The 23,522-nt window shown below is 61.9% G+C and overlaps 1 protein-coding gene across 2 annotated transcripts; it reads left to right on the forward strand.

Moving 5' to 3' along the window:
• Positions 1–2,019: 2,019 nt before the first annotated feature.
• CCDC92B (coiled-coil domain containing 92B) lies at positions 2,020–18,571 on the forward strand. Of its 2 annotated transcripts, XM_042791830.1 has the most exons (4): positions 2,020–2,076; positions 8,401–8,554; positions 13,306–13,353; positions 16,929–18,571. In XM_042791830.1, the coding sequence occupies exons 2-4, from the start codon at positions 8,425–8,427 to the stop codon at positions 17,585–17,587; spliced, it is 837 nt and encodes a 278-aa protein (XP_042647764.1). In that variant the 5' UTR covers positions 2,020–2,076; positions 8,401–8,424; the 3' UTR covers positions 17,588–18,571. The 2 variants fall into 2 exon arrangements, with proteins under 2 accessions (XP_042647764.1, XP_042647765.1); XM_042791831.1 differs by lacking the exon at positions 2,020–2,076 and having other exon boundaries at positions 8,121–8,554.
• The last annotated feature ends 4,951 nt before the right edge of the window (positions 18,572–23,522 follow it).

A 23,522-nucleotide genomic window follows, 5' to 3' on the forward strand; every position in this document is an offset into this window, starting at 1 on the left:
TTGACTCCACTGGCTGGAGCCATAAGCAGAGGTGTCTGGATAATTCACTGCAAATCAGAAGCTTGTGTGTGCACTTGCAGACCTTCGGACCTCACTGGTCACCTTTTGTCTCGATTTAATGATTTCGCTTTCCGTGTGAATTAAATTCACTCTCCACAGAAGAGCCCTGATCCCAAGCCCAGCCTTCCCCTGCTCGATCAGCCAGCACCAAGCCAGGCTGTGCTTTGCAGCAGGTAAGGATCCAGTTTTTGGCTGTTACAGCACAGGGATGTTACAACCCACCCATCCCCCCCGGAGCACGCTCTCCTCTGCTCAGCCTCCTGCAGGGCTCTTTCCCACGGCATACCCCTGATCGCTTTGTGTGGCACAGGCACTCAGTCAGACCTTGGAAACACCCAAGGCGGGGACAGGACATGGGATGCCCAAACGATCCTGCAAACTGTACCCCCGTGGGCTGCCCCACCACACGTTCCCACGCTGCTTGTGAGCCGCAGGCTGCTGAGGACGCACAGAGAAGAGCAGCAGCTTTGGCGGGAGGATGGCAGCACAGTCCCGCTGAGCCTCAGAGCAGGAACACCGCGCTCCCCGTAGCAGATCGTGGTTTACGGGCGGGCGAATCGGCAGGCTGTCAGCTGACGGGGAGGACGCTACCATTTCCCTGCGCCTTCACCGCCGTGCGCCATGGAACAGGCCACTGCATCCGAGCTGCCCCTGCCGTAAAACAGGCGCAGTGAATTTAGTCATCCTTGGAGCCGCAGCTGCTCTGGATACCACAAACAAAAGGGCATGAAGAATTCAGCAACCACAGGAGTAAACAACCTTTTATCATCATCTCTCTCACCACAGCTTCTGGGAAGCTCCTTTCTGACTCACCCTTCCCACCGATTTCCTCGCTGGAGTGGGTACCACCCCGCATTTGCCTCTGCATTCCCCCCTTCAGTCGCATTAGCAGTAAAAACCCCGCAGGGGATGCAAACGCTGCTGGGTTCCCCACAAGATCCCCAGTTCTCCAGCTGACCCCGAGATCTCCGGCAGATCCCCAGTTCCCCAGCAGATCCCGAGCTCCACGGCAGAACCTCAGTTCCCCATCAGATCCCCAGATCCCCAGCAGATCCCGTGGTCCCCAGAAGATCCCGAGGTCCCCAGCAGAACCCTGGTTCCCCAGCAGATCCCGAACTCCCTGGCAGGATCCTGGTTCCCTGGCAGATCCCCAGTTCCCCAGCAGATCCCCAGTTCCCCAGCAGATCCCCAAATCCCCAGCAGACCTCGAGGACCCCAGAAGACCCCCCAGTTCCCCAGCAGATCCCGAGGTCCCCAGCAGATCCCGAGCCCCCGGCAGGATCCTGGTTCCCTGGCAGAAGCTTGCTCTCCCAGCAGAACCGTGGTCCCTCAGCAGATCCCCAGCTCCCCAGCAGATCCCCGGTCCCCCAGCAGATCCTCAGCTCCCCGGAAGCTCCCTGGCAGATCCCCGGCAGATCCCCGGCGGATCCCCGGCGGATCCCCGGCAGATCCCCGGCAGATCCCCGGCAGATCCCGGCTTTCCGGCCCGCCCGCTGGTCCATCACTCCCCGCGCTCCGCGGTGGGGCCGGAGGCGGTTTCAGCACCGCGGACAGCGGCGGGGAGCGGGGCCGAGCCGGGGGGGGGTTCGGGGGGGTTCGGGGGTCCCGGGGGGCCGAGCCCGGCACGGGGCGGGGTTGGGGTGCTCCGGGGGGGCCGAGCCCCGGCCCCAGCGCGGCTCCCCCCGGGGCGAGCGGAGCCCCGACCCGGCCGCGGGGGACGGGTGGGGGGGGGGGGTGGATGTCCCCGGCGCTGGGCCCGGGCCCCCCCGGGGCTCCGCCGCGCCCCGCAGCCGCCCATCCCCGTCCCGTCCCGTCCCCCGCCCCGGCGGAGCTCCCCAGTTCCGGTCACGTTGCCGCCTGTTTACGGCTGCGGGAGCGGCGGGGCCGGGCCGGGCCGGGCGAGGCGGGGCCGCCGCAGGCAGCGCGGGCAGCGCGGGAGCCCCAGCGGCCCCGGGCCCGGCCCCGGCGGCACCCCCGGCCGCTCCCCCCGGGACCGGGGCCCCGCCGCTCCCGCAGGTAAGGGCCCGGGGCGCGGCGCGGGGAGGGAGAACGGCGGGGGGGGGGGGGGGGGGGGGGGAGGGCTGCGGGCCGCGCAGCCGGGCTGCGGGGCGGCCGGGGGGGACCGTCCCCCCAAAAGTTGCCTGCGGCCCCGCCGGTTCCTCTTCCAGAAGTTGCTCCGGCCCGGGCGTCGCCGGCGGCGGCTGGGTGGGTGCTGCGGGGAGCGGGACCGAGCGCGGCGGGGCTCTGCCCGCCCGCCCCGGCGGCTGCGGGGTTAAGCGTGGGTGGAAGGGTTCGGCCGGGGGCCGGGGAGCATTGCTGCGGAATTCCCCCCCCCCCCGTGCGGGATGGCACCGCGGGGGATCACCCGCTTCGGGGGATCGTGGGTTCCGGGCGTGGATGGCGGGCCAAATCCTGCTCCTGACAGAGCGCCGGACCCGCGGCCGGTGCCCCCGGCGCCAGCAGCACCGAACCCGGCCTGGCGCTCAGCATCTGCGGCCAAACGGCAAGCGTCAGCTTCGGCTGCTAGGCAGGCAGCCGCGCGCAGAGAATTGCGAGAAAACGCAATAATTTATAATCAGCGTTTGCCCTGATTTTGTCTTTAAATAGATACTGATAGGTACTGAATAGCAAACAGGAATCCGAGTGTAATTCTGCCCCTGCTGAGATCAGGGAAGGTTTCCCACTGACTTTCCCAAGGCCAGGATTTCACCTCTAGTTTCTATTCCTGGCACTGCCACTACCTCTGTGACCTTCTGCAAGTTTCTTAGCTTCCTGCTGCCTTATTTTCCATGCATTTAAAGACATACTTGCTTCATGACATTGTTGCAAAGTTTGTGTTCTTATTCTTTGAGATTGTAAATACTTAGTAGCAGAGATCTGTAATACGTTTCACTGTTTATTCCTGCGTATGTTTTAATGCGATGGAGAGGGATTTGCTGGCAAGCACAGCAGGATAAATTATCGACCTGTTTCTGCAAATCTTGTTTGTACCTTCTGACTCCTGCTTGATTTGCCACTCATGGGGGAAAATGATTATGCGAATAAGGGCTGGATGTTGGTGTGACGGTGTTTGTGCTGGGGTACGTGTACATGCAATACCGTATCTGCCTTTGAAATGCATCATCAGGAACGGAGGGTTTTTCTCAGGCCAAAGTCTTGGGATCCTGATTGTCATTAAACAACAGACTTCAACATAGTTTTGCCCTGGAAGCAAATTCTCAAACAATCTGTCTGTGCAAAGGAAATCAGCTCTTCGTAGACTTGCAACTAAATTGGTCATTGTAGCTACTTCAAGAGGCTGCTTCAGTTGTTTTGCGAAATAAGAATTCTGGTAAATTGGGATGAAATTGTGAATCTCGCTGAGATCGTCTGATGGCAATTTGAAACACCCAGCTGAGCTCAGGACTCCCACCGTGCCTTGTCCCAAAGACTGTAGTCACATAGTGAAAAGATAAGAAGTGAGGAAAAAAAAAAATGTGTTTTAGGGGCAGGGGCAAGCCCCCAGGAAGCTGAGACTGTGCCCACAACCACACGACGTGGGGAGTTGCAGGGGACCAAGCCCATCGCCGCTGCGCCCCACGCCGGAGCCGAGGCCGGGTGCCAGCCCCCAGCCCGGGTTTGGGGGAGCCCCCGCCGAGGGAGCGGGCGGGGGGCGGCCGAGCAGAGCAGGGAAGCTCGTCCTGCCGCAGAGGCTCTCCAAGGCCCGCTCTGGAGCGTGCCCACCGATTCCTGGTGCATGTCCCCCCATGTCCACGTTCGTGGGTCGCACTCACGCAGGCTGCCGTGAGCTGCTTCTGCTCAGCAGCCCAGAAACCTCCTCTGTTACCCGGCACTTTACCAGCTAAGCTTTTGCAGTGTCTCTGAGCAAATTTGCAGTTGAGGGCTAAGATATTAGAAGTGCATTTTTAAAGCTAAAGATCTGGTCCCAAGTGCCCTGCTGAGGGCTGTCCTGCAACTCCTGGGAGTCCTGTGCTCAAATCCTTGGGTGGAGAGAGAGGGAAACTTGTTCCTGGAAAGCTCTTGGTGGTGGAGCAGAGCCCCTTGGATGTCCAGTCTCCAAAACCAGAGTCAGCCGTTCAGCTACAGCCCTGCAGGGAGAAGGGGCCAGCTCAGGCTCTGGGTGTCACCATTGAACAGGGGCAAAAACCACTGTTAAGCTGGTTGCTGCCTCCTTTCCCGCTCTGTGCGGGTGTATGCATGCAACTGTCAGAAGCACAAGGGCACAGAGCATCCTTCAAGCTAAAGAGGACTATCACTTACCCTTGGCTTTTATTATGAATGACGTTGCTTTCTAGAGCTGTAACCTCATACATAACTCCTCAAAGCCGCAGAGTGCACGCTCACTGAGCAGGCTTCCACCACCAGTTGCTTTGGCAAGCTAGAACTAGTCTGGAAAAGAAAAGTAACCCCTACAGCAGCAAGGCAGGGATCGGTGCTGGGACCTTCCAACCCCATCCCTACGTGCTGCAGTACAACCATCCTGCTGGAGCCGTGCTCACGGGGCCGGGACGCGGGGAGCTGGTGCCTAGCACCCCCGGGAGTGAGTCCTGATCACTCTGCTTTGGCTCTCGTGTCTCTGGCACAGGGTGGAGGAGGTTCCTGCCTTGCTTCACCCCGTGGAAATACGGTCACCGGTGCTTGCTGGGGCCCTCCACGTGGGGAGCTTGGGCGTTACCAGGTGGGAGATGCAGTGGCCCTGTAAAGCGTTGTTGGGTCAGCCAGCAGCAGCAGCTAATCCCTGTTAAGTCCCAACACCTCCCGAGTGACTGTGCTGTGTGGAAGGACCAAAGGCGCGCGCCAAACGAAAGGCTCCAAACGCTGCTGCCACCTCCCCCTGTGTGCCGTGACGGCGGGAGGACAGTGGTGTTGGGAGTTTGGTCCTGAATCCCTCTGTGGGGAGCGGGTGGGCACAGAGTGGAGAGGGCACTCGAGCAGGGCAGAGCTGCTGCTGGAGCCCGGCGCTAACTTGCAGCTTTGTTAAGAGCTCCAGGCTCTTGCAGAGCCCCGGCAGGGATGTGCCCCCCGTCGCTGCCCCCAGCAGGGATGTGCCCCCCATCGCTGCCCCCAGCAGGGATGTGCCCCCCGTCGCTGCCCCCAGCAGGGATGTGCCCCCCCCATCGCTGCCCCCAGCAGGGATGTGCCCCCCCATTGCTGCCCCCAGCAGGGATGTGCCCCCCCCGTCGCTGCCCCCAGCAGGGATGTGCCCCCCCATCGCTGCCCCCAGCAGGGATGTGCCCCCCGTCGCTGCCCCCAGCAGGGATGTGCCCCCCCATCGCTGCCCCCAGCAGGGATGTGCCCCCCCCGTCGCTGCCCCCAGCAGGGATGTGCCCCCCCATCGCTGCCCCCAGCAGGGATGTGCCCCCCCATCGTTGCCCCCAGCAGGGATGTGCCCCCCGTCGCTGCCCCCAGCAGCAGCACGGCCGTTGCTGGCGACGTCCCCGCATCCCTGCGACAGCAGCCGCTGCCCCGGCCCCCCCTGGCCCCCCGTGCTGGCGGGCGTTTCGTGCAGGGACAAAACGAGGTGCGCTCCCCCAGACACAGCACCTCTGATGTTCCTGCCACAAGCTGGGAGCTGTTTCTCAAGGGAAACGGTGAAAGTCGCATTGGACAGGCAAAGCCGATCCAAACCCACTAAGGCTTTCCCATTGCAACTTTGGAAACAGACTTTTTTTTTCCCCCCCTGTACACAGGTAGATTATGCATGCTTTTTATCTTCCAAATCAGAGACAGCAAACAGATCTCAAGTCCAGAATTTTTTTTTCTTTGACTTCCTTTACGGCTTGGTATTTATCAACTATTTATTTTTAAAGGAAAATATTTTCATTGGTAAAAAAGGGTAATTTCTTCCTTAAAGGGAGAAGGGAAAGTTCAATGGAAAATTTGCAGCCATTTCTGCTAAAGATATTGCAACTAGACAGAACAAAGTGCTTGAAAATAGCAGTACGTATCCCCTGGGCTTTGTCCAACCTACTTTCTGACATTTCTGGAGATGAGGTGCCACAACTCCCATCCAGAAGCTGCTCCAGAGCCCAGCACATCGCGCGTCCACAGCCCCCCCACAGCCAGGGCGGCCGGGGCAGGATATGCCGTAGCATGATTTGTATTCCTAGCCCATGGCAGATGCCAGATAACTTCCATAACTGCTGCACCGGCACGAGTAAACGTGCCCCCATCACACCTTTAACAAACCCCCATCCTCACCAGCTCTTACACTACAAAGAACGAAGGCCAGCTCTCTTGGCTATCAATTACAGTGCCATCAGGAAGGCAAGGTGACTTACAAGACTTAAAAATCATCATCTTGCCACTCAGAAGACGGGGAATGATCAGGAAGTGAAGTCTAGAGCTAGATTTTATTTTTTTCCCCTGGTTGCATTTCCAAATGCCCAACACTGAGGATCTGACAGCCCCTGGGGGCCCTGGAAGTGCCTGTGGTTGACTTGCACGGAACACACTTTATCTTCAGCCGGGCAGGGCTGAGCAGGCTGCTCCAGGGCTATTTTCACCTATATGACATTGTTCCGCAGGGAAGCTGTAAGCTGGTATAAATCCTACCTCCCGCAATAAGCACCTTAAATGAGAAGCAGGACCTCTGTAGCTGTTGCTTTTATGTATCACACCAGCATTTTTCACGTTTTCCCATCACATTCATGGGGTGAATGTTTGGAGCATTTCTATCCCTCAATAGCAGACCCACCCTAAGACTCAAAATTTCATTATTTTGCCTCCAGAAATGGCTCCCTGGGACATGAGAAAAACCCCAGTGACAACCCACCATATACACCAAAGCCGGTTCCCATCACCCAATATTCCTATTTTCAGCTTTACGCAGAGCCCCCGTGGGCAGACGCACCCCCAGGCTGCAGAGCCCACGGTGGGAGCCCCGAGCCAGCCCTGCGGGGGGGACGGCCAGGCCAGCCCCCGGCCCCCAGCCCCCTGGCCCAGCTTGGTCTGACCGCTCAAGCGGGGACAACCACGACGGCATTGCATCCGAGAAACCCGCTGTGGAAGCCAGGCCGGTGGCTGGGCTTGCAGGGGGTGCAGCAGAGCAGAGCTCCCCCCCGCAGCCCCCCAGGAGGTGGAGCAGCACCAGCCCCTTGCAGGGGGGTGTTCTGCCCCACGGCGGGGGGACGGCTGGGGCAGCCCCCGAACCCGTTAGTTCCGGAGCCTCATTGCATCCCCGCTTCATGACATAGTAGGAACACGGAGACCTGGCTTTAAGGATTTCACGAATCTGGAGAGGCTTTGGCAGGAGCAAAGCCTTGAACTCAAGGCACTGCCCAGATCGCTTACCGTGGAATCGAGCTTAAATACGGTTTGATTCGATTTTTGGTTGTGGGAATTATCTTTAAATGTACTCCGTTACCCAGCTGGGCGTGCCGTAACCACGGGCCGAAGCGCTCACTCAGCGCTGAAGTTTCTGTAGGGAGCAAAGTGAAGTCAGCCGTGGATGAAGGAGGGAATGGAAGCGGGTCCCTGGGGCCCAGCCCGCGCGGGCTGTGGCAGTGCTCCTCGCCTTGCTGTGGCTTCCCCCCGGCTCCGGGCTGGGCGCGGGGGGTGAGGACAGATCCCACAGCCACACGAAATGGTATTTCCCAGGATTAAGGCTTCTTTCAGGGGTTTATTTTTATCTCCCGGGTGCAGCGACGCAGGTAGGCAGCTCGCACCGCTGCTTGGCTGAAGCCATTAATTAACACGTGGTGACGGACCCCGACGCGGGCTGAGCCGCCCGGCGCAGCACCGACAGCAGCTCTCGTCTGCCAGGCGAATTACCAGGGAAGACGTTTCTTCTTCTGGAAGACAACATGACTCTCCTCGCCACGTATCACTGATGGGGTTAGACGGAGCATATTGTATTTTTCATGTGTTAGATCTCTTGCTGCAGTTGCTGCTTCGTAATGTGTGGCTTGTCAAGTGAGAGCCAAAATCATCTCTGGTGCAACTCCCACCTGGGGACTGCAGGGAGCAATCCTGTCCCAGATGCAATCCTGCTCAGTGATAAAACATTTCCTAGGGCTAAATTCAAAATAGAAACGAGCCGTTGCGGTGCCAGGGTCCGTGCGGCAGCGCTTTCTGCTCGTGCAGCCCCTGAGCCTCCCAGCCCGAGCGCAGGCAGGACGGGAGCCGGCCCCGGGAGGCGCGGGGGCGGTGGGACGGCTGGGGGGCCATCCCCGGGGGTCTGCTGAGCCGAGCTGCTTCGCCCACAGCCGCGGCCCCGTGGAGGGGGTGAGGAGAGCAGTCGCCCACCCTGCACCCGGGGGGCTCTGCCCCTCGCAAGGGCTCCGGGCAGCCCGGCGTGCTGCTGCGCGTCTGGTCACGAGCCGTCTCCGCTCCCCGCAGGCCTGGACCGTGAATTCGGTTGCGATGGAGACCGTGTCCCTGGAGCACCAGATCCAGAGCGTGCAGCGGCACATCGCCTTCCTGAAGAAGGAGCAGATGGAGCTGCTCCATGACCTGCACCTGGAGATCCTCCGCTTGCAGAAGCACTGCTCAGGTGGGCGTCGGGGCGGCCGTGGCACGCGGGAGCAGCGCTTGGGCAGGAAAGCTCCTGCGGGCACCGCGGGGCCCGGGGCCGGTTCCGTGTGGGAGCTCGCACCGGCGTTCAGTGGGACGTGGAGGAGACGGTCACCCAGCCGCGGGGGATCCTGCTCGAGGTGGGATCGGGGGAGATCCCCATCCCCTTCAGCCTCCACCCCCGGCCCGGGCGCCACCAGCCCTTCCCCAGACCACGCTGTGCGGCCCCCGAATCTGGCGTGGGTCAAACCCTCTGAAACCGCTCCTCTGCGCGTGGGTGCCAGCAGCTTCCAGCTGCAACCCTGAAGAACCAGAGCGATTTTTATTCTGGGCATCAGCTGGCGGGGCAGGCGGTAAGACAGGAGTCTGTGTTGATAATCCATCATTAAAACCCGCTCCCTTTGTTTTCATGCCGTGCTCAGGGCACGCTTCTGAACGAGGATTAGCCCTGGTAGCTCAGCACTCTCCGCAGCTGCGTGTTCCTGCACCTTGCAGTGGTTTGGCTGCAGTAGTCGCTACCCTGAGGGATTCAGTGGTGTAAGGAAAAGGAAAAACACAGCGTTAGCCAGCAAGATGGTCCTGCCTTTCCTCCCACGGTCTGTGCCCACAAAGGCATTTTGATTATGAAAATGTAAAAGTAATTTGACATTTGTCCCAGGTGCCAGTAGACATGGGGAAAGAAGAGGGTTGAACACCGCCCATAATGGGCGTATGAGACCATGCCAAGGCCGCTTTCAGAACAGGAGGAAATGTGATTTTCTTGTTTGTATTTTGTTACTCTCTGTTCTCTTACACACAGAGAGGTGAAATCCGTGCCCTTCCTGCCGGCCCAGCCCAGAGCAGCCGGGCGCTGGCACCAGTGTCAGTAACCCCTGGCCGTGCCTTACCGCTGCGGTGCTGAACGCGCACTAACGCCCGCAGCACCAGCAGCACCAGCAGCACCAGCAGCACCAGCAGCACCAGCACCCCTTCCCCTGACAGGCCCCCCCCGCAGCCCCTCACGCAGAGGCTGCAGCCTCCCAGCCTTTCCCGAGGTTGGGGGCTGTCACCAGGAGCCCCCCGGGAAGGGGGCACGGGGCTGCCCCGGGTCACGGCAGGCCCTGCAGCCTGGCAGACCCACGGCCGGGGTCTGTCTGTCCCCGGGAAGCACAGCCATGAGCCTGGTGCGGGGCTCGGGGACCTGACCCGGCTGTGGGGCGCACGGCTGCCAGCCCCCCACCCTCCCCTTCAGCAAGAGCCACGGCTCCCAGCCTCCTGCCCGCCACTGAGACACATTCCAACTTGTGCCATCGCTCTCATTAATAATTCAGCCGTAGCTAATTACTCCCTGTCTCCCAGCCTCTCATCCTCCCCGATTCCTGGGAAACAGAGACATGTCTGCATTGTTAAAATTGTCTATTTTCCCCCACCCTTTCCAAGCTTTTGCTGTTCTGTTTCATTGTTTTAATGGCTTCATCTACGGCCTCTCCAGATAGGCGAGACAGCGGAGTTCTCGTGCCTAAATCAGGCTGGGGGGCTCGGAGTCCCCAAGGGCAGAGGTGGGCCCGTTGCACAGTTGGCTATTAGCCATCTCCTTCCCAGCACGGCCCGAATGCCAGCACTGTCTGAGCCGGGGAGGCACATCCTCGCCTGCGAGGTGTGTGATTCTGCAACGCCTGTCTGCTGGGAGCACTGGGGACAAACCCCTGTTAGTGTTAAGGTGACTTTGCTGACGGTGTGAATGCCGTTATCTGGTGGGGCTGTTTGCACCAGGGAAGCGGCGCCGGTAAGTCGGCGCGTCCCCCGCCGTGGCCCTGCGGAGCTGCACCGCCTGCCCTGGAGCTCTTGTTTCCGACCTTCGACTTTTGTACCGTCCCCTCGGCCTCCCCGAGGCCCCACCGCTGGAAGTGCCCACCCTTCTGCAGAGCTCCCTTTCCCAGCTGCCACCTACTCAGCCCCGAGAAGCTCCGGCAGCAGCACTTTCCATGGGGGGGAGCTGAGGAATCCCAGGGGGAGGCCCGCAGCAAGCCCGCGGCGCTGGATCCATCCTGGATCCAGCAGCAGAACAGCCGTGTTCCGAAGGGACCAAGTCCAAGTAAATAAACCCCCGGGTTTGGTGCCTGTGGCCCCAGGGCAGCTCCCGCTGGCTGCACCCCACATCCCGGGAGCCCCCAGGGGCTGCTGCTGGGCCGGCAGCAAGAGCTGAAAGCGGGATGGAGCATCCGTGTGCTGAGCCCCCGCGAGCCCCCGCAGCCTCGTGCCCTTCGTGCAGGCTGGCAGGAGGAGGGGGCGGCTGCTCTGGGCAATACCAGGGCCCCAGCAGACCCCCCCAGCCCAGCGTTCCCAGTTTTAGGCTTTACAGGAAGGTAACGCAGCCCAGAGCTGCATGCTTCATTTATTGGAACGAGCCTCGCGTTACAGAGGAGAGTTGGCTTCCCTCCCACTCCCGTTTTATTTGCGAGGTATCAGCGCAGCAGAAATAGCAATAGATTCCTCTGACTCTTCTTTTTCTCCTTTTGCTGGAAGATGAGCTCAGGCCTGGTGGCAATAATTAGCCTGCTCAGCGGTGTTAGTGGGGCGCCGGAGGGCCGGCCGGTGCCGGGAGCAGAGCGGGGTTTGGGGGGATCCCTGCGGGCAGGCGGTGCATAGCAAAGCTGGCCTGGGGGGGGCTGGCCGTGCCAACGGTCCCCTCGGGGCACCAGGACGGGCCTCCCAGGGAGCTGTGTCTTAAATAAACCCATTTCTAGCTTGCCTGCAAGCACCTGACCCCCCCAAGGGGCACGTAGCCACCTCCAAGAGGGTCACTTGGGGCTCCTGTGGGGCAGCCCCGTGGGTCCTAGCCCACGGCAGGGAATACAGAGCCCTCCTCAGCCACCTCCTGTGCCAGGCAAGCTGAAGTGCATCACCCGGCAGTGCCCCGTCCCCTGCCCGGCCCAGGGGACCCCCCGGAGTCACCGGGCCCGAGCGGGAGAGCGGTGGGAGCTGGCAGCAGCCGGGGGCCAGCGGCTGCAGAAGTGCTGGGTCCGTCCCGCGGAGGCCGAGACCGCCTGGGAGCCCCGCAGGGTGATCTCCCCTGGATTTGCCCCTCGGGGGTCGTGGGGACGGTACCGGGGCAGGTTCCCACCAGCCCCCGTGGCTCCAGCGCCGAAGCCGGGACCCCGGGCTGTGCATCACCCCCGAGCCCTGCACTCGCCCAGCAAGGCGATGTCTCCTTTGGGAATGGGCTTTGGTTTTCATTTGAAATATATCTGAGGCTCCAAACCTATTATTTTAGCTTCAGAAGAATAACACAGTTGCTGTTGATTTGCAGTGGGGCAGCCGGGAGCGCTGAAAGCTTTCCAGAAACTGCATTACGTTCTCGGTTACTTCTGCCTTCTCACTACAGATTTGTTTTCCGAGGCAGACGGGCAGAGCAGCCTGAGCCAAGCGTTTCGTTTCAGAAGGGTGGCAGTGATGAGGATTAGAGTCAACATGAAAGCAGATTAAAAGAAAAATGTAGGGCAAAGATTAACCATTTGAACTCATTTTCAGGGGAAAAAAAAAATAAAAAAAAAAAAAGCCCCAAAACAACTGAATGCTGCTGCTGCCCCTCCTCTCCCAGCTGCTGGTGGGTTGGTGGGCTGTGATAATTAATTCAAGAGATTGTGAAAGTGTGCAGGGTAAAGGGAACTCCAGAGTCCCTGAGCTCCCTCTCTCCTGCCTTTTGTGAGCTGGTTTTGTAGCCTGGGGCTAGGCAGGGAGCAGGCAGTGCAGGCAGGGAGCAGGCAGGGTGCAGGCAGGGAGCAGGCAGGGTGCAGGCAGTGCAGGCAGGGTGCAGGCAGGGTGCAGGCAGGGTGCAGGCAGTGCAGGCAGGGTGCAGGCAGTGCAGGCAGGGAGCAGGCAGGGTGCAGGCAGTGCAGGCAGGGAGCAGGCAGGGTGCAGGCAGGGAGCAGGCAGGGAGCAGGCAGGGTGCAGGCAGGGTGCAGGCAGGGAGCAGGCAGTGTACAGGCAGTGTGCAGGCAGGGTGCAGGCAGGGAGCAGGCAGGGAGCAGGCAGGGTGCAGGCAGGGAGCAGGCAGGGTGCAGGCAGTGTGTCAGGGCTGTGGGTGCAGCGGGGGCACGGGCAGCTCTGCCTGCACCCCGGCCCTGCCGCAGCGGGTGAGGGGCCGGCTGCAGGGGCTCCGTGGTGGCCGAGGCTGCAGCCCCGGCGTGGGCTGTCGGAGCCCAGCAGCCCCGAGGAGCCCCCCGGGCGGCGGGGGCCACGTCCCGCGGGCCGCAGGGCAGCGTCCCTCTGCGGGCACGTGGCGCGGGGTCGAGGCCGGCCCGCGTGCGTCGTGTGCAGAGGCAGAGAGCGGCCTGGGAGCAGTAAATTCTGAAATATTTTGGGCGGCAGCTTACACTTTGGTCTATTTTCAATCCGTTGCTCTGCTCTTTGTCCTGATTTAAAGCACTGAAAATGGTTCAGCAGCTCTCTGAGAAAAAGAAAAGGCATTGCTGGAGAAACAGAGGCTCTCGCTCCGCTGTGGGGCAGGACCCGTGGCAGATGCCAGATCCCGAGGACGCTTAGTAACGTAGAAATTGCCGGAATGATCTATTTTTGGCTCAGCCTGTGGCTGGTGCTCCGAGATGGCCCCACTCAGGCCGTGGGCCGGGCAGAGGCAGCACCGCAGCCGCGGTGATTGCCAGCACCCCAGCAGCCGCAGCGGGGGACGGGGGGGGACGCAGCGGGACAGGCGGGATGCTCCTTCTCAGCCCTTTTGGATTTCTCTTCCAGAGCTCACCCATGACCTGGAAATAAAAGAGCTGGAAGCCCGCCAGCAAGGTAAGAGCACAGGTCTGTGCAGGAGATAAGGGGGAGCACCGTGTGGGTAGGGGGGCCACCCCAGGAGCCTGCAGCACATTCACAACCTCTCCACAGCCCCATTAAATACCCTGGCAGCCACCTAGGAAGGTTTTGCATGTGAAAGCCAGCACGTCTGGGTTGGCTTTGCTAATGCCCTGACACAGACACCCCTCCCACCACCACAGCCCCCCCAGGGGCAGCTCAGAGACCCCCAGGGCAGGACTCAAAGCCTGCAAACCCTTCAGCCCCAGGGAAAAGCCAACAAGGACATTATCAGCCCCACTTCCAGCTCCACTCACCTGTTGCAATCCAGATGCTGATTCAAAAAATCTCCTGGCACTTGGTTCATTAATCAGTCAGGTTTGCCCACAAGATAGTTTTTCACACTCCAAAATAAAGGGGAGAAGTGTCTTGGTGCATGAAAAATGTCTTCAAGCTCCAGGCACCATCCCAGGCTTGGGAGCAGCAGCAGAGAGCTGCCCCAAAAGGCATTCCACAACGCGCTGTCCCCTCGGGCCGCCCAGCCCTGTGTCCTGCAGCCCCTCCTGGGGTGGCCCTGGGGCTGGGACCCGCAGTCCTGCCCGGCTGAAGAGCCCTGGCAAAGCTTCTCCTGCCCAAAGGCAGCCTCATCCCCCTGGGACAGGCAGGAGGGGCTGGGGGTGAGCGGAAACCCACGGGCAATTTCCCCGTCCCGCGGCTGCCGCGGGCAGGGCCCCATGGCACGGGGCTCTGGCATCGGTCGGCGCTGGCCCCGGCGACGTGGTGGCTGAGGGCAAGTTTTCAAATGAAAGCCTGAGCCAGGGGACACGGGGACGGGGAGCTGGCGCTGAGCTCCCCCTGATTTCACCCCCTCTCCTCCAGCAAGGGGTGCCCAGGGGGGACACGTCGGTGGAGCGGGGGCACCCCAGGCACAGCGTCCCGCTGCCAGCATGTGGCTGGGCGCTGCTCCCCACTCCCCTGAGCACCCCGCAGCCACTCCCCGCATCTCGCACGCACGTTGACACACACGCATGTGCCCGCAGCCCTGACCCTGGGCAGAGCCTGGCCAGCTCGGCCCCCCCCCCCCCCGGGGCGGGATGCGTTGGGCAGCTCTCCGGGCAGTGGACTCTGGACCACAGGCTGAGACCACCCTCTCCGTGCTGCTCCCGCGGGGCAGCAAATGCCACCACAGGGCTCCATGCGACACATCCCCATCCCCAACAGCACCTGGGGCAGGCAGGGGCAGGCAGCGGTGCCCGGGCACCTGCGGGCGGCGGAGGATGCTCTGTGAGCAGCCCGGCTCCTCTTCCTCCTCCATCCCAGGGATGAAGCTGAAACTCCTCCCTGGTGCTGCCGGGGCATGGTCCCTGGCGCCGAGCTCCAGCCTGCGCTTCATTCTCAGTGCCAGGGTGGGCATGGGGCTATGCTCACCGGGGCTGTGGGGTTCGTGGCCCTCGGCAGCACCCTCACTCAGCACCAGGGCGGGCCGCAGCAGGATTTGACAGTCCCAGCCCCGGGGCTGTCCCCAGGAGGGGGGTGCGCCGTGGGCAGTGCACACCCAGCCCCTCTCAGCTCGCCCCAGGCCCCAGCAGACCCCCATTCCCACCTGGCCTCCCTGAGCCCAGGGTCCCTTCCCCATGCGGGTGGGCTCACTGCTCGGGGAGGGGTCTGGTGTCCCACCCACCCGGTGCCATCAGTGCCTCACAGACCATAACGTGCGGAGAGTCCCACCCACAGGTCTCTGCCCATCCTTCAGCCTTTTAACAGCTTACGAAGAGTAGGATCACATTTGCCATGTTTATGGGGCAACTGCCTAATTTAAGATGCCATCAAATGATTGCTCTTCAAATGCCACTCATGTAATAATTACTGTGTGCAGCTGCCTCCCTTAAGATCTCATTATGAAGCATTTTTCCTCTGCAAAAGACACTTAGGAGCTGAGGCTATAAAGCAGTTGCAAATCATATCGTAAAAAGCAGAGATTATTGCAGGCAGTGGGAGCAGGCCTGGGCAGGCAGGGGTGAGTGCCGGCGGGTGCCAGCCTCGGCGGGGAGCGTTCACTTCACTCCCCTCCCTGCGCCCCACCAAAGGCTGGGTGCAGGAGCTTGCAGCCAGGGCTGCCGGGGCTGTGGCTGCAGTGCTTCCCCTCCATCCCACACCTCCTCCAGCCGTACAAGGTCATCAGGCAGAAGGGACTGAGGAAACGCAAAGTTTTGTTATTCAGATTGCTCTACAGGCGTTTACTCAATGCAGCCTCTTGATGCCACTGTGGTGGGTGGGAGGGAGGAAGGATGGGTGGAGCGTGGGATGGATGGATGGATGGAGGGATGGATGGATGGATGGATGGATGGATGGATGGATGGATGGATGGATGGATGGATGGATGGATGGATGGATGGATGGATGGATGGATGGATGGATGGATGGATGGATGGATGGATGGATGGATGGGTGGATGGGTGGGTGGATGGGTGGATGGGTGGATGGATGGAGGGATGGAGGGATGGATGGATGGGTGGATGGGTGGATGGGTGGATGGATGTCAGGCAGGTGTTATCCTCCGTCGGGTGGGTGGAAGAGAGCCCACGCAGGCTGGCCAGAGCAGTGCAGGCTGTGCAGGAGCAACGTGCAAGGCCCCACATGAAGTCACTTTCTTGGGTGCCTGTGCTGTGACTCAGAAGGGCCGGGGCAGGGAGGGTGTCTGTCACCCACTGAGGTGTGGGAAGGGCAGGGAGGGCGGTGGGAGCCGTGGGGAACCTGACGCTTGACGCAGCACCTCTGGTTTAACAAGTCCCGACTGTGCCCCGTCGCTGGCAGTCAGCTGCTGGCAGGAGCAGGAAGAGGAACAGGGCACAAACCGGAGGTGACGGCGCGGTGAGCACACAGCAGCGGGGGAGGGCTGGCTGCCTGGCCATCCTGCCCCCCGGGACGGGCTCCCCCGGCCCACTCCTCCCTCCTGGGGTGGAGGTTCCTGCCCTGCCAAGCACCACCCTGCGCCTCCGTGATCCTGGATTAGCATCTCCATGCTCGCTCATCAGGCTGTGGAGTCTTGGGGCTTGGGTTCGACAAGCCCTCGTTTCACTGCTGCCATTTCCCTTTCTCTCCCAGCCCATACGCTCCCCCGTGCCCTCTGCACACACTCAAAGTCACTTTTAGGGTGAAAAGCTAGTTACCCAGGAAAATTTTAAAACTGCAGCACGAGGCTGCAGCGAGGCAGAGGCAGCAGGTTCCATGGCAACGGTGTCTTCTGTGGAAACCGCCTTTGCTTTCGCCCCCCGCGTTCGGGTGTTCCACACCGCACGGTGCCCGCGGCTCGGCGGCGCGGGGCTGTCGGGGTTCCCCTGCCTGCCCGCGGTGCATGGAGAGAGGCTGCCTGCGCTGGCAGGGACCCCGCGCCCGGGCACCCCATGGGGAGTTGTGGAGCCCTGTCGAAAAGCACCGGCGCAGCCTCGGTGGCACGGGAGGGCACTGGGAGCGTGCGGGGACCCGCCGGGAGCTTGGGCTGAGGCCACCGCGCCGGGCTGAGCCCCCGCTGCCTCCCCTGACCCCTTTCCATGACTTGGCCCCCCCTGCAGATGTCCTGGACCGGGAGCTGGAGGAGAAGTGCCAGGCGATGGAGGCCCAGCTGCAGGAGAAGGAGAAGGACAACGCGGAGCTGCGCAAGGAGCTGCAGCACAAGGAGACGCTGGTGGCCGCGCTGCGGTCCAGCCTCCGCACCAAGGAGCGCCGGTTCCTGGAGGAGCTGAAGCGGCGGAGCCACCGCGTCACCATCCTCGACACCGAGCTGCAGAAGCAGACGGAGGCGGCCGCCTACCTCTCCCTGCAGCTTCACGCCACCGCGCAGCGGCTGCCGGGCCCCCGGGCGGGCGGGCGGCCGCCCCCCGAGCAGCCCCCCGCCAACCCCCCGCCCGAGGGCCGGCCCCGGCGCCGCGGCCACAGGGCACCCGCTCGGCGCCCGCCCGGGGACGGTGCTCGCCCCAGGGACCCCGTGCAGGAGGAGCACGACGCCATGCCCGACCCGGCCCTCTTCCTCTACACGGCGCGGCCGCAGCTCCCGCCGCCGGAGCCCCCCGCCAAGGCCCACGGCACGGCCGGTGCCGCCGCGGCCCCCCGGGTGCACAGGCCCCCCCGGCAGCCCGCGCAGGAGCCGGTGGCCGGGGCCAGGTCGGCCAAGGGTGAGCCCGGCACGAAGCAGGGGGCTGGCCCCCGCGGTGCCCCCCGGGCCCAGGAGTAGCCGTCGAGCCGAGCAGGCGGGAAAGCCTGAGCCCGGCGGCACCGGGGTGGGCGCCGGCCAAGGTTGCTTTCCCCCGTCCCCTCGGAGGGGAAGGGGCAGCGGAAAGCGGATGCCCTGCTCGCACCTCCTGCCCGCGGGCAGCCGGGGAGGATCCCCCCCTTTGCCGAGGGGTCTGAGCCGGGGATGCTGCCGGCAGTGCCGCGGGGCGGGCGGGCAACCCAGCGCAGGGTCTGCGGAGGGGAAACGGCTGCGCGCCAGCCCTGAGCTTCCGAGGAGAGAAAAAAGCAAGCAAGCATTCCTGCAACGAGGGGATCTGCGCTGCTGTGGCCGCCCCGCGGAGCGGACGCCGCTGGGTGCTTTCCCTGGCCGGGGGTGCCGGGAGGTGGGTGTGCAGCAGCGAGGCGGCTGTGCGGCACGGGGCTCGGCACAGCGGGCTGAGCTCAGCCCGACCGCTGGCACCAGCACAGCGCTGGGGAGAGCCCCGGGTGTCACCAGGAAGGTCCTCGGGGACGCAGGCAGCTGAGTGATCGTCGGTCCCACGGGTGCCGGAGGGTCCCGTGGGTGCACGGTGCAGCCGTGCCAGCCAGGTCGCAGGCCCTTGCTCCCCTGCGCGGCGGTGCGGCCGCCTCTGACACGGGTTTCCCCCGGCGTTACGCTGACACGCGGGACTTGGACGAAGCCGCAGCCCTGCTCCCCGTGCTGCTGGAGCCGGGCTGTGCCTCACGCCCCGGGCACCAGCCTTTTGGTTCTCGGCCACATCCACAGCCAGGGCTGGGCTTGTCGCAGCCCTCCGGTCCTCCCCCACCACCCCCCCGTCCCTCCCAGCACGGCGGCTGTGCGGCATGCAGCCTTCGCCCCGCCGGGGCAGCCTCACCCGGGCTCCAAACCAAACCATCAGCTTTGTGCACCCATTCCCTGGGTGCTGCGGAACGGCGGGAGCAGGGAGAGGGAGAGGGAGAGGGAGAGGGAGAGGGAGAGGGAGAGGGAGAGGGAGAGGGAGAGGGAGAGGGAGAGGGAGAGGGAGAGGGAGAGGGAGAGGGAGAGGGAGAGGGAGAGGGAGAGGGAGAGGGAGAGGGAGAGGGAGAGGGAGAGGGAGAGGGAGAGGGAGAGGGAGAGGGAGAGGGAGAGGGAGAGGGAGAGGGAGAGGGAGAGGGAGAGGGAGAGGAGAGGAGAGGAGAGGAGAGGAGAGGAGAGGAGAGGAGAGGAGAGGAGAGGAGAGGAGAGGAGAGGAGAGGAGAGGAGAGGAGAGGAGAGGAGAGGAGAGGAGAGGAGAGGAGAGGAGAGGAGAGGAGAGGAGAGGAGAGGAGAGGAGAGGAGAGGAGAGAGAGGAGGGCTCCGGTGGCCGGGCAGGGCGAAGGTCTCACTGCTCGGGCACCAGCGGGACCCGCGCTGCTGCGGGTGATACCAAGGGGCAGGTTTTGCCCCGGTGCTTTGGCTGCCAGCCCTGGCGATGCCCAGCCGGGAGCCCCGGCCCCTGCCCGCAGCCAGCACCCTGCCTGGCTGCGTGGGCAGCAGCCTCCCGTGGGACCCCCCGCTGCCGGCGTGGGCAGGAGGAAGCCGTGGGCCGCCATCAGACCCCATTTCCTTCCGATTCAGTTTGAAACATCTCCAAAACATCGCTCTTGTAGACCAGTCGGGCTTAGCCTGCCCGAGCTCACCCGCAGCGTGCCCATGCAGTCAGAGGTGTCTATTTTTGTAGTTCAATATTTATATACTGTATTAAAATGCTTTTACGAGATTCTCAGCATCCCTAGGCCAGCTCTTTGGTAACAAGAAACCCCTAAACACATGAGCTGCACTAGCAGGACAGCAATTAGCAGCTTTTGTACCTTTTCTTTGGCTGTGATGTGCATAGTCAGGCTTTGGAGGGCAAGACCCCTCCTGCTCCCCCCAGGGCACCCTTGAGAGTTGGGACCCCCCCACTCCCCAGCTGCTCCCGTGGTTACCCACCCCTGAGTTTGGGAAGGAGCCCAGCAAAGCCGCACCTGGGCAGGTCCCCCCGGGCAGAGGCCCAGCGAGCGGTCGCGCCAGCTGAAGCCCAGCAGAGATGTGCAGCTCCTGGGGGCAAAGGCAAAGCTCGAGCAGGAAATTTTTGCAGCCCCCCGACTCATCCAGAGCCTCTGCCTGGGAGCGCAGAGCCTGGCAGAGCCCCACCAGCTCCCGCCTGCCCTCCCCAGCTGCCACCCCCCGCAGAAGGCTGCAGGGCCCCCCCCCCATGCCCTGGCCGCAACGCTGCGAACCATCGCCTGCCCAAACTGCCGTCCCAAGGCAGGCGGGGGTGCGGGGGGCGCAGATGCACAAGGGGGAAAAGCCCCCAGTCTGGCGCTAGATACGGCTGCGGGATGCTTCCCACCCCCTTCCCACTGCGAAGGGGTGCAAGGCAGGCTCTGCCCCCGCTCTGGGCATGCTGGGGGCCCTGCTGTCGCCCACCCCCGCCGAGGCAGAGCGGGGTGGCAAGGGGCAGTTTGTGCACAAGCAGCACCCGGGGGTGTCACGCAGGCGAGGCGCCGTTTGGCCTTTGGAAATCGCTGTTTCTCTCAGGTTCGGGGGCGGGGGGGGGGTCTGCTGAGGATTTGTCTCTGTTCTCTTTTAACACGCAAGAGGGTGATATGTGTCCCTGCGCTGTTTGGCTGTTCCTTTCGCTGCGGCGTGCACAGCTGCTTCCCCCTCTCCTTCCTAGACAATCCTGATAGCGTACATTGAGTTTTTATTATGAAATCCTTGAGAAGATCATGATGTTCATGACTGACCTGAGCATTGGAAAGGGGAGGGAGAGGTATGATCCTTCTGTGTAAATACCTTCCCAGCAATCATCATTTTTAGTGCCTAGTATGTAAATGAAGCAACCCTGTCTGAGCTGCAGGATCCTTTCCTCTTCACCACTAATTAGCAGCTTGCTCAAGGAGTTGATCTCATTTCCAGGCCCCTGATTGCTTCTCCCCACTCCGGTTGCTCCCCGGTGCTTGCGGGCAGCTGGGCAGGCCCTGAGCCTCGCAGCCCTGGGACGCGCAGGCAAGGGGGGGATGTGTTTCCCAAAGGGATGGAGAGGGAGCCCCCCAGTTCCCGCCCTTCATGCCAGTGCAGGGTGCTTGGAAATGAGTTGTCAGGGCGAGCCCTGTGCTTTTCCCTGGGCACCGTTGCCTTGGAGCGGGAAGGATCAGCTCCTGCGTGCTGTACCTGCTTCAGTCACTGCTGCTTTTCTTGGGGGGGAGGGAAGCTCTAGAGATACTATATATACTCTTACATATATATATATATATATACACACACGCACTTGTTTTGAAGGGAAAACACTGTATGATTGTAATAGAAATGACGTTGAGATAAATTATTTTAATCTTTGTATTTCTATAAAATGATCAAAATGATCAAAAAAGCAACAACAAAAAAAAAGGAACAAAAAAGACAGCTTTCCTATTTTTTAATGCGTGGGCTGCCGTTAGCCACAGCGAGCCCCAGGGAGCCGCAGGAGCCCGGGCAGGGCCTGCCCTCCTCTCCCTGGGCAGGGGGCTCGTGCAGCAGCACCCCCCCCCCAGATCTGTGGGTGCGTTTAGGCAGGGCTGCCGTGCTCCCTGGGTGTCCGAAGGGCGCAGAGCGAGGAGCGGAACCGCCCGCGCCGACGTGCTCTGCATGGAGCAAGCAATGCTTAATGTTGACTCGTGAAGCTTAATGATTAGACTGGAAGTGGATGCATAGCAATAACGCTCGGTTGTTGTGTATAAACCACGCCGCGCTGAGAGCTGTCTGCGGACAGACTAACAGCCGGGCGCCTCTCCTCTGCACCCCCGTTTCTTTCTGCAGCCCTACAGAGCCTCATGGATTTCATGTCTTGGGTTTGCTGATCTCTCTTTTCCTTATTCTTTCTCCTGACGCTCTCTGAGGAAGCGATGTCTCAAACTGCAGCAGCGGGTGGGCAGGAGCAGTGCCTGCGCTGGAGCCGGTGGCACCGGGAGGCAGAGCCGGGCCCGGTGACGGTGCACGCTCCCCTGGACTTATTTGAACCCTGGGCTGATGGGTGGGGAAGTTCCCCCTCTTGACCCTGTTGATTAAAAAGCCATATTTTTCTGAATGTGTTGGCTGGGGCTCATATAAGCGCTCCTGGCTGCGTCCTTGCCGTCCCCGCTGCGAGGGTGCTGTTGCGAGGGCCTGAGGAGCGCGGCCGCACCCCAAAACCCCCCTGGGAGGCTGCACGACCTTGGTCGCTGCTGCACAGCGCCGCGCAGAGACCTGTCTGCGGCCGGGCCTAATCCTGCTGCCTTGGGGAAGCGTTGCCCGAGGGAGAGCACCAGGCTTTCTGCAAACCGCCTTACTGCAAGCGGAGTTAGGCACAGGGCAGAGCTGGGGGGCGTTACACGGGGGCTGCTGCTGCGGAGGGGCTGCGGGGTGGTCTCTCCTGCGTGCCCAGGAAAGCTGGCAGCGACGCAGCAAGAAACGTCCTGCCTGGGGCGGCTGGAGGCCGGGGGTTGCTCTGCTCTGCACAGCACATCCCCGTGCACGAGTCCCCCCAGATCAGCCCCCAGGAGACGGAGCAGGGGCAGCGCTGCGGCACAGCCCAGCTCGCTCTCCCCACCGGGAAGGCAGCAGCACGCCGATGGTCTTTCATTTTCGGGACCGAGGTGAACGTTTCGGCGGCGGCGTGCGCACCGGCTCCTGCTGCCCCGGCGAAGCCGTGGCACCCTGCCCTTCCCCGGGAACACCAGCCCTCGCTTCCCAGCAGCCCTGACGAGCCCGTCTCGCTGCAGTGACGCCACAGCTGCCTCGGTGCACGCCTGTTCTTGTCACCCTCTTGCACTGTCAGTGCCTGGCTGCCAAGTCCTACGGGGAACGCGATAGGAGGGGAGAGAAAACTCCCTGACATCCGCCGGTTGCCTCACGCTGTGGATAAGATCAGCAGTGCCGGTGTGCCAGGCTGGGTGAGCAAGAGAAAGCTGGGATGGATGAGGATCCCGCCAGCCGACGCGGGCTGTAAAAGCACAAAGATAAAAGCGCCACGTCTCCTCGCGGGTTAAAGCTGCCCTTTGCTCCCCACGGCCGGGTCTCTGAGGGCGGGTGCCCATGGGCACGGGGACAGGGAGCATGACCCTCGGTACCGTCACCGCATCCAGATCAGTTCACCCTCCCTCCCCTCACACCTTCGGGCAGGAACGGGGTCGCGAAGCTGCCGGTGTGAGTGTGGGAAGCCCACCCAACACAAACCCAAGCGGCACCCAGTCCCCCACGGGGTGCGGTGACACCTCCGGCCTCTTTCCGATAGATTTCACGGATCTTGTGGCTTCTACAAAAGATCTCCTTTCCTGTCATTGCAATTATGGCAGGAATGAGACTATTGGCCCGATCTTTGTATGTCTGAAAAGCAGACCCTTTCCCCCCGGGGGATGTGGGCAGGGTGCTGAGCCACAGCCCCTCAGCCCTGCAGGGATGAGCACCATCTGTATTCGCTCGGGTGTTTCAAGGTCGTGCAGAAGGTCGCTGTCATCCCAGTCCTTGCAGAGGGTGTAACGGGCACGGAACTCAGGGGGGACATCACCTCTGCCTGGCCAGAGCTGTGCTGGGGACCCTGGGGAGGGCTCTGGCAGAGGGGCTGGGAGGGAAGCACCCCTGGGTACAGCACCCCTGCTCCCAGAGCAGCTGCAGTTTCAGATATTCTCCTTGGCTTGAGTTTGCGAAGCTCAGCTGAGAACAATAAAAGCCTGTGCCTCGTGCTGGGGAGAGCCATTGCGGCGGGACAGATGCCAAAGGTTTGACACTGCTCTGCTTTATTTGAATGTTCATTTTACTACATGACACCATTATTCGCCAGGATGATGTTAATGTCAACTTTGCTTTTTAACCAAGTGCTTTTCAAAACGTGTTGATACCCAGAGACTAGAGTATAGAGCTGTACTTCGGGAGTTGTTGTAATACACCTTTTTCTTAATAAAGTGATTGAAATCTG

The sequence above is a fragment of the Tyto alba genome, unplaced genomic scaffold (assembly GCF_018691265.1).
Source record: "Tyto alba isolate M040663 unplaced genomic scaffold, T.alba_DEE_v4.0 Super-Scaffold_19, whole genome shotgun sequence".
Classification (NCBI taxonomy): Eukaryota; Metazoa; Chordata; class Aves; order Strigiformes; family Tytonidae; genus Tyto; species Tyto alba.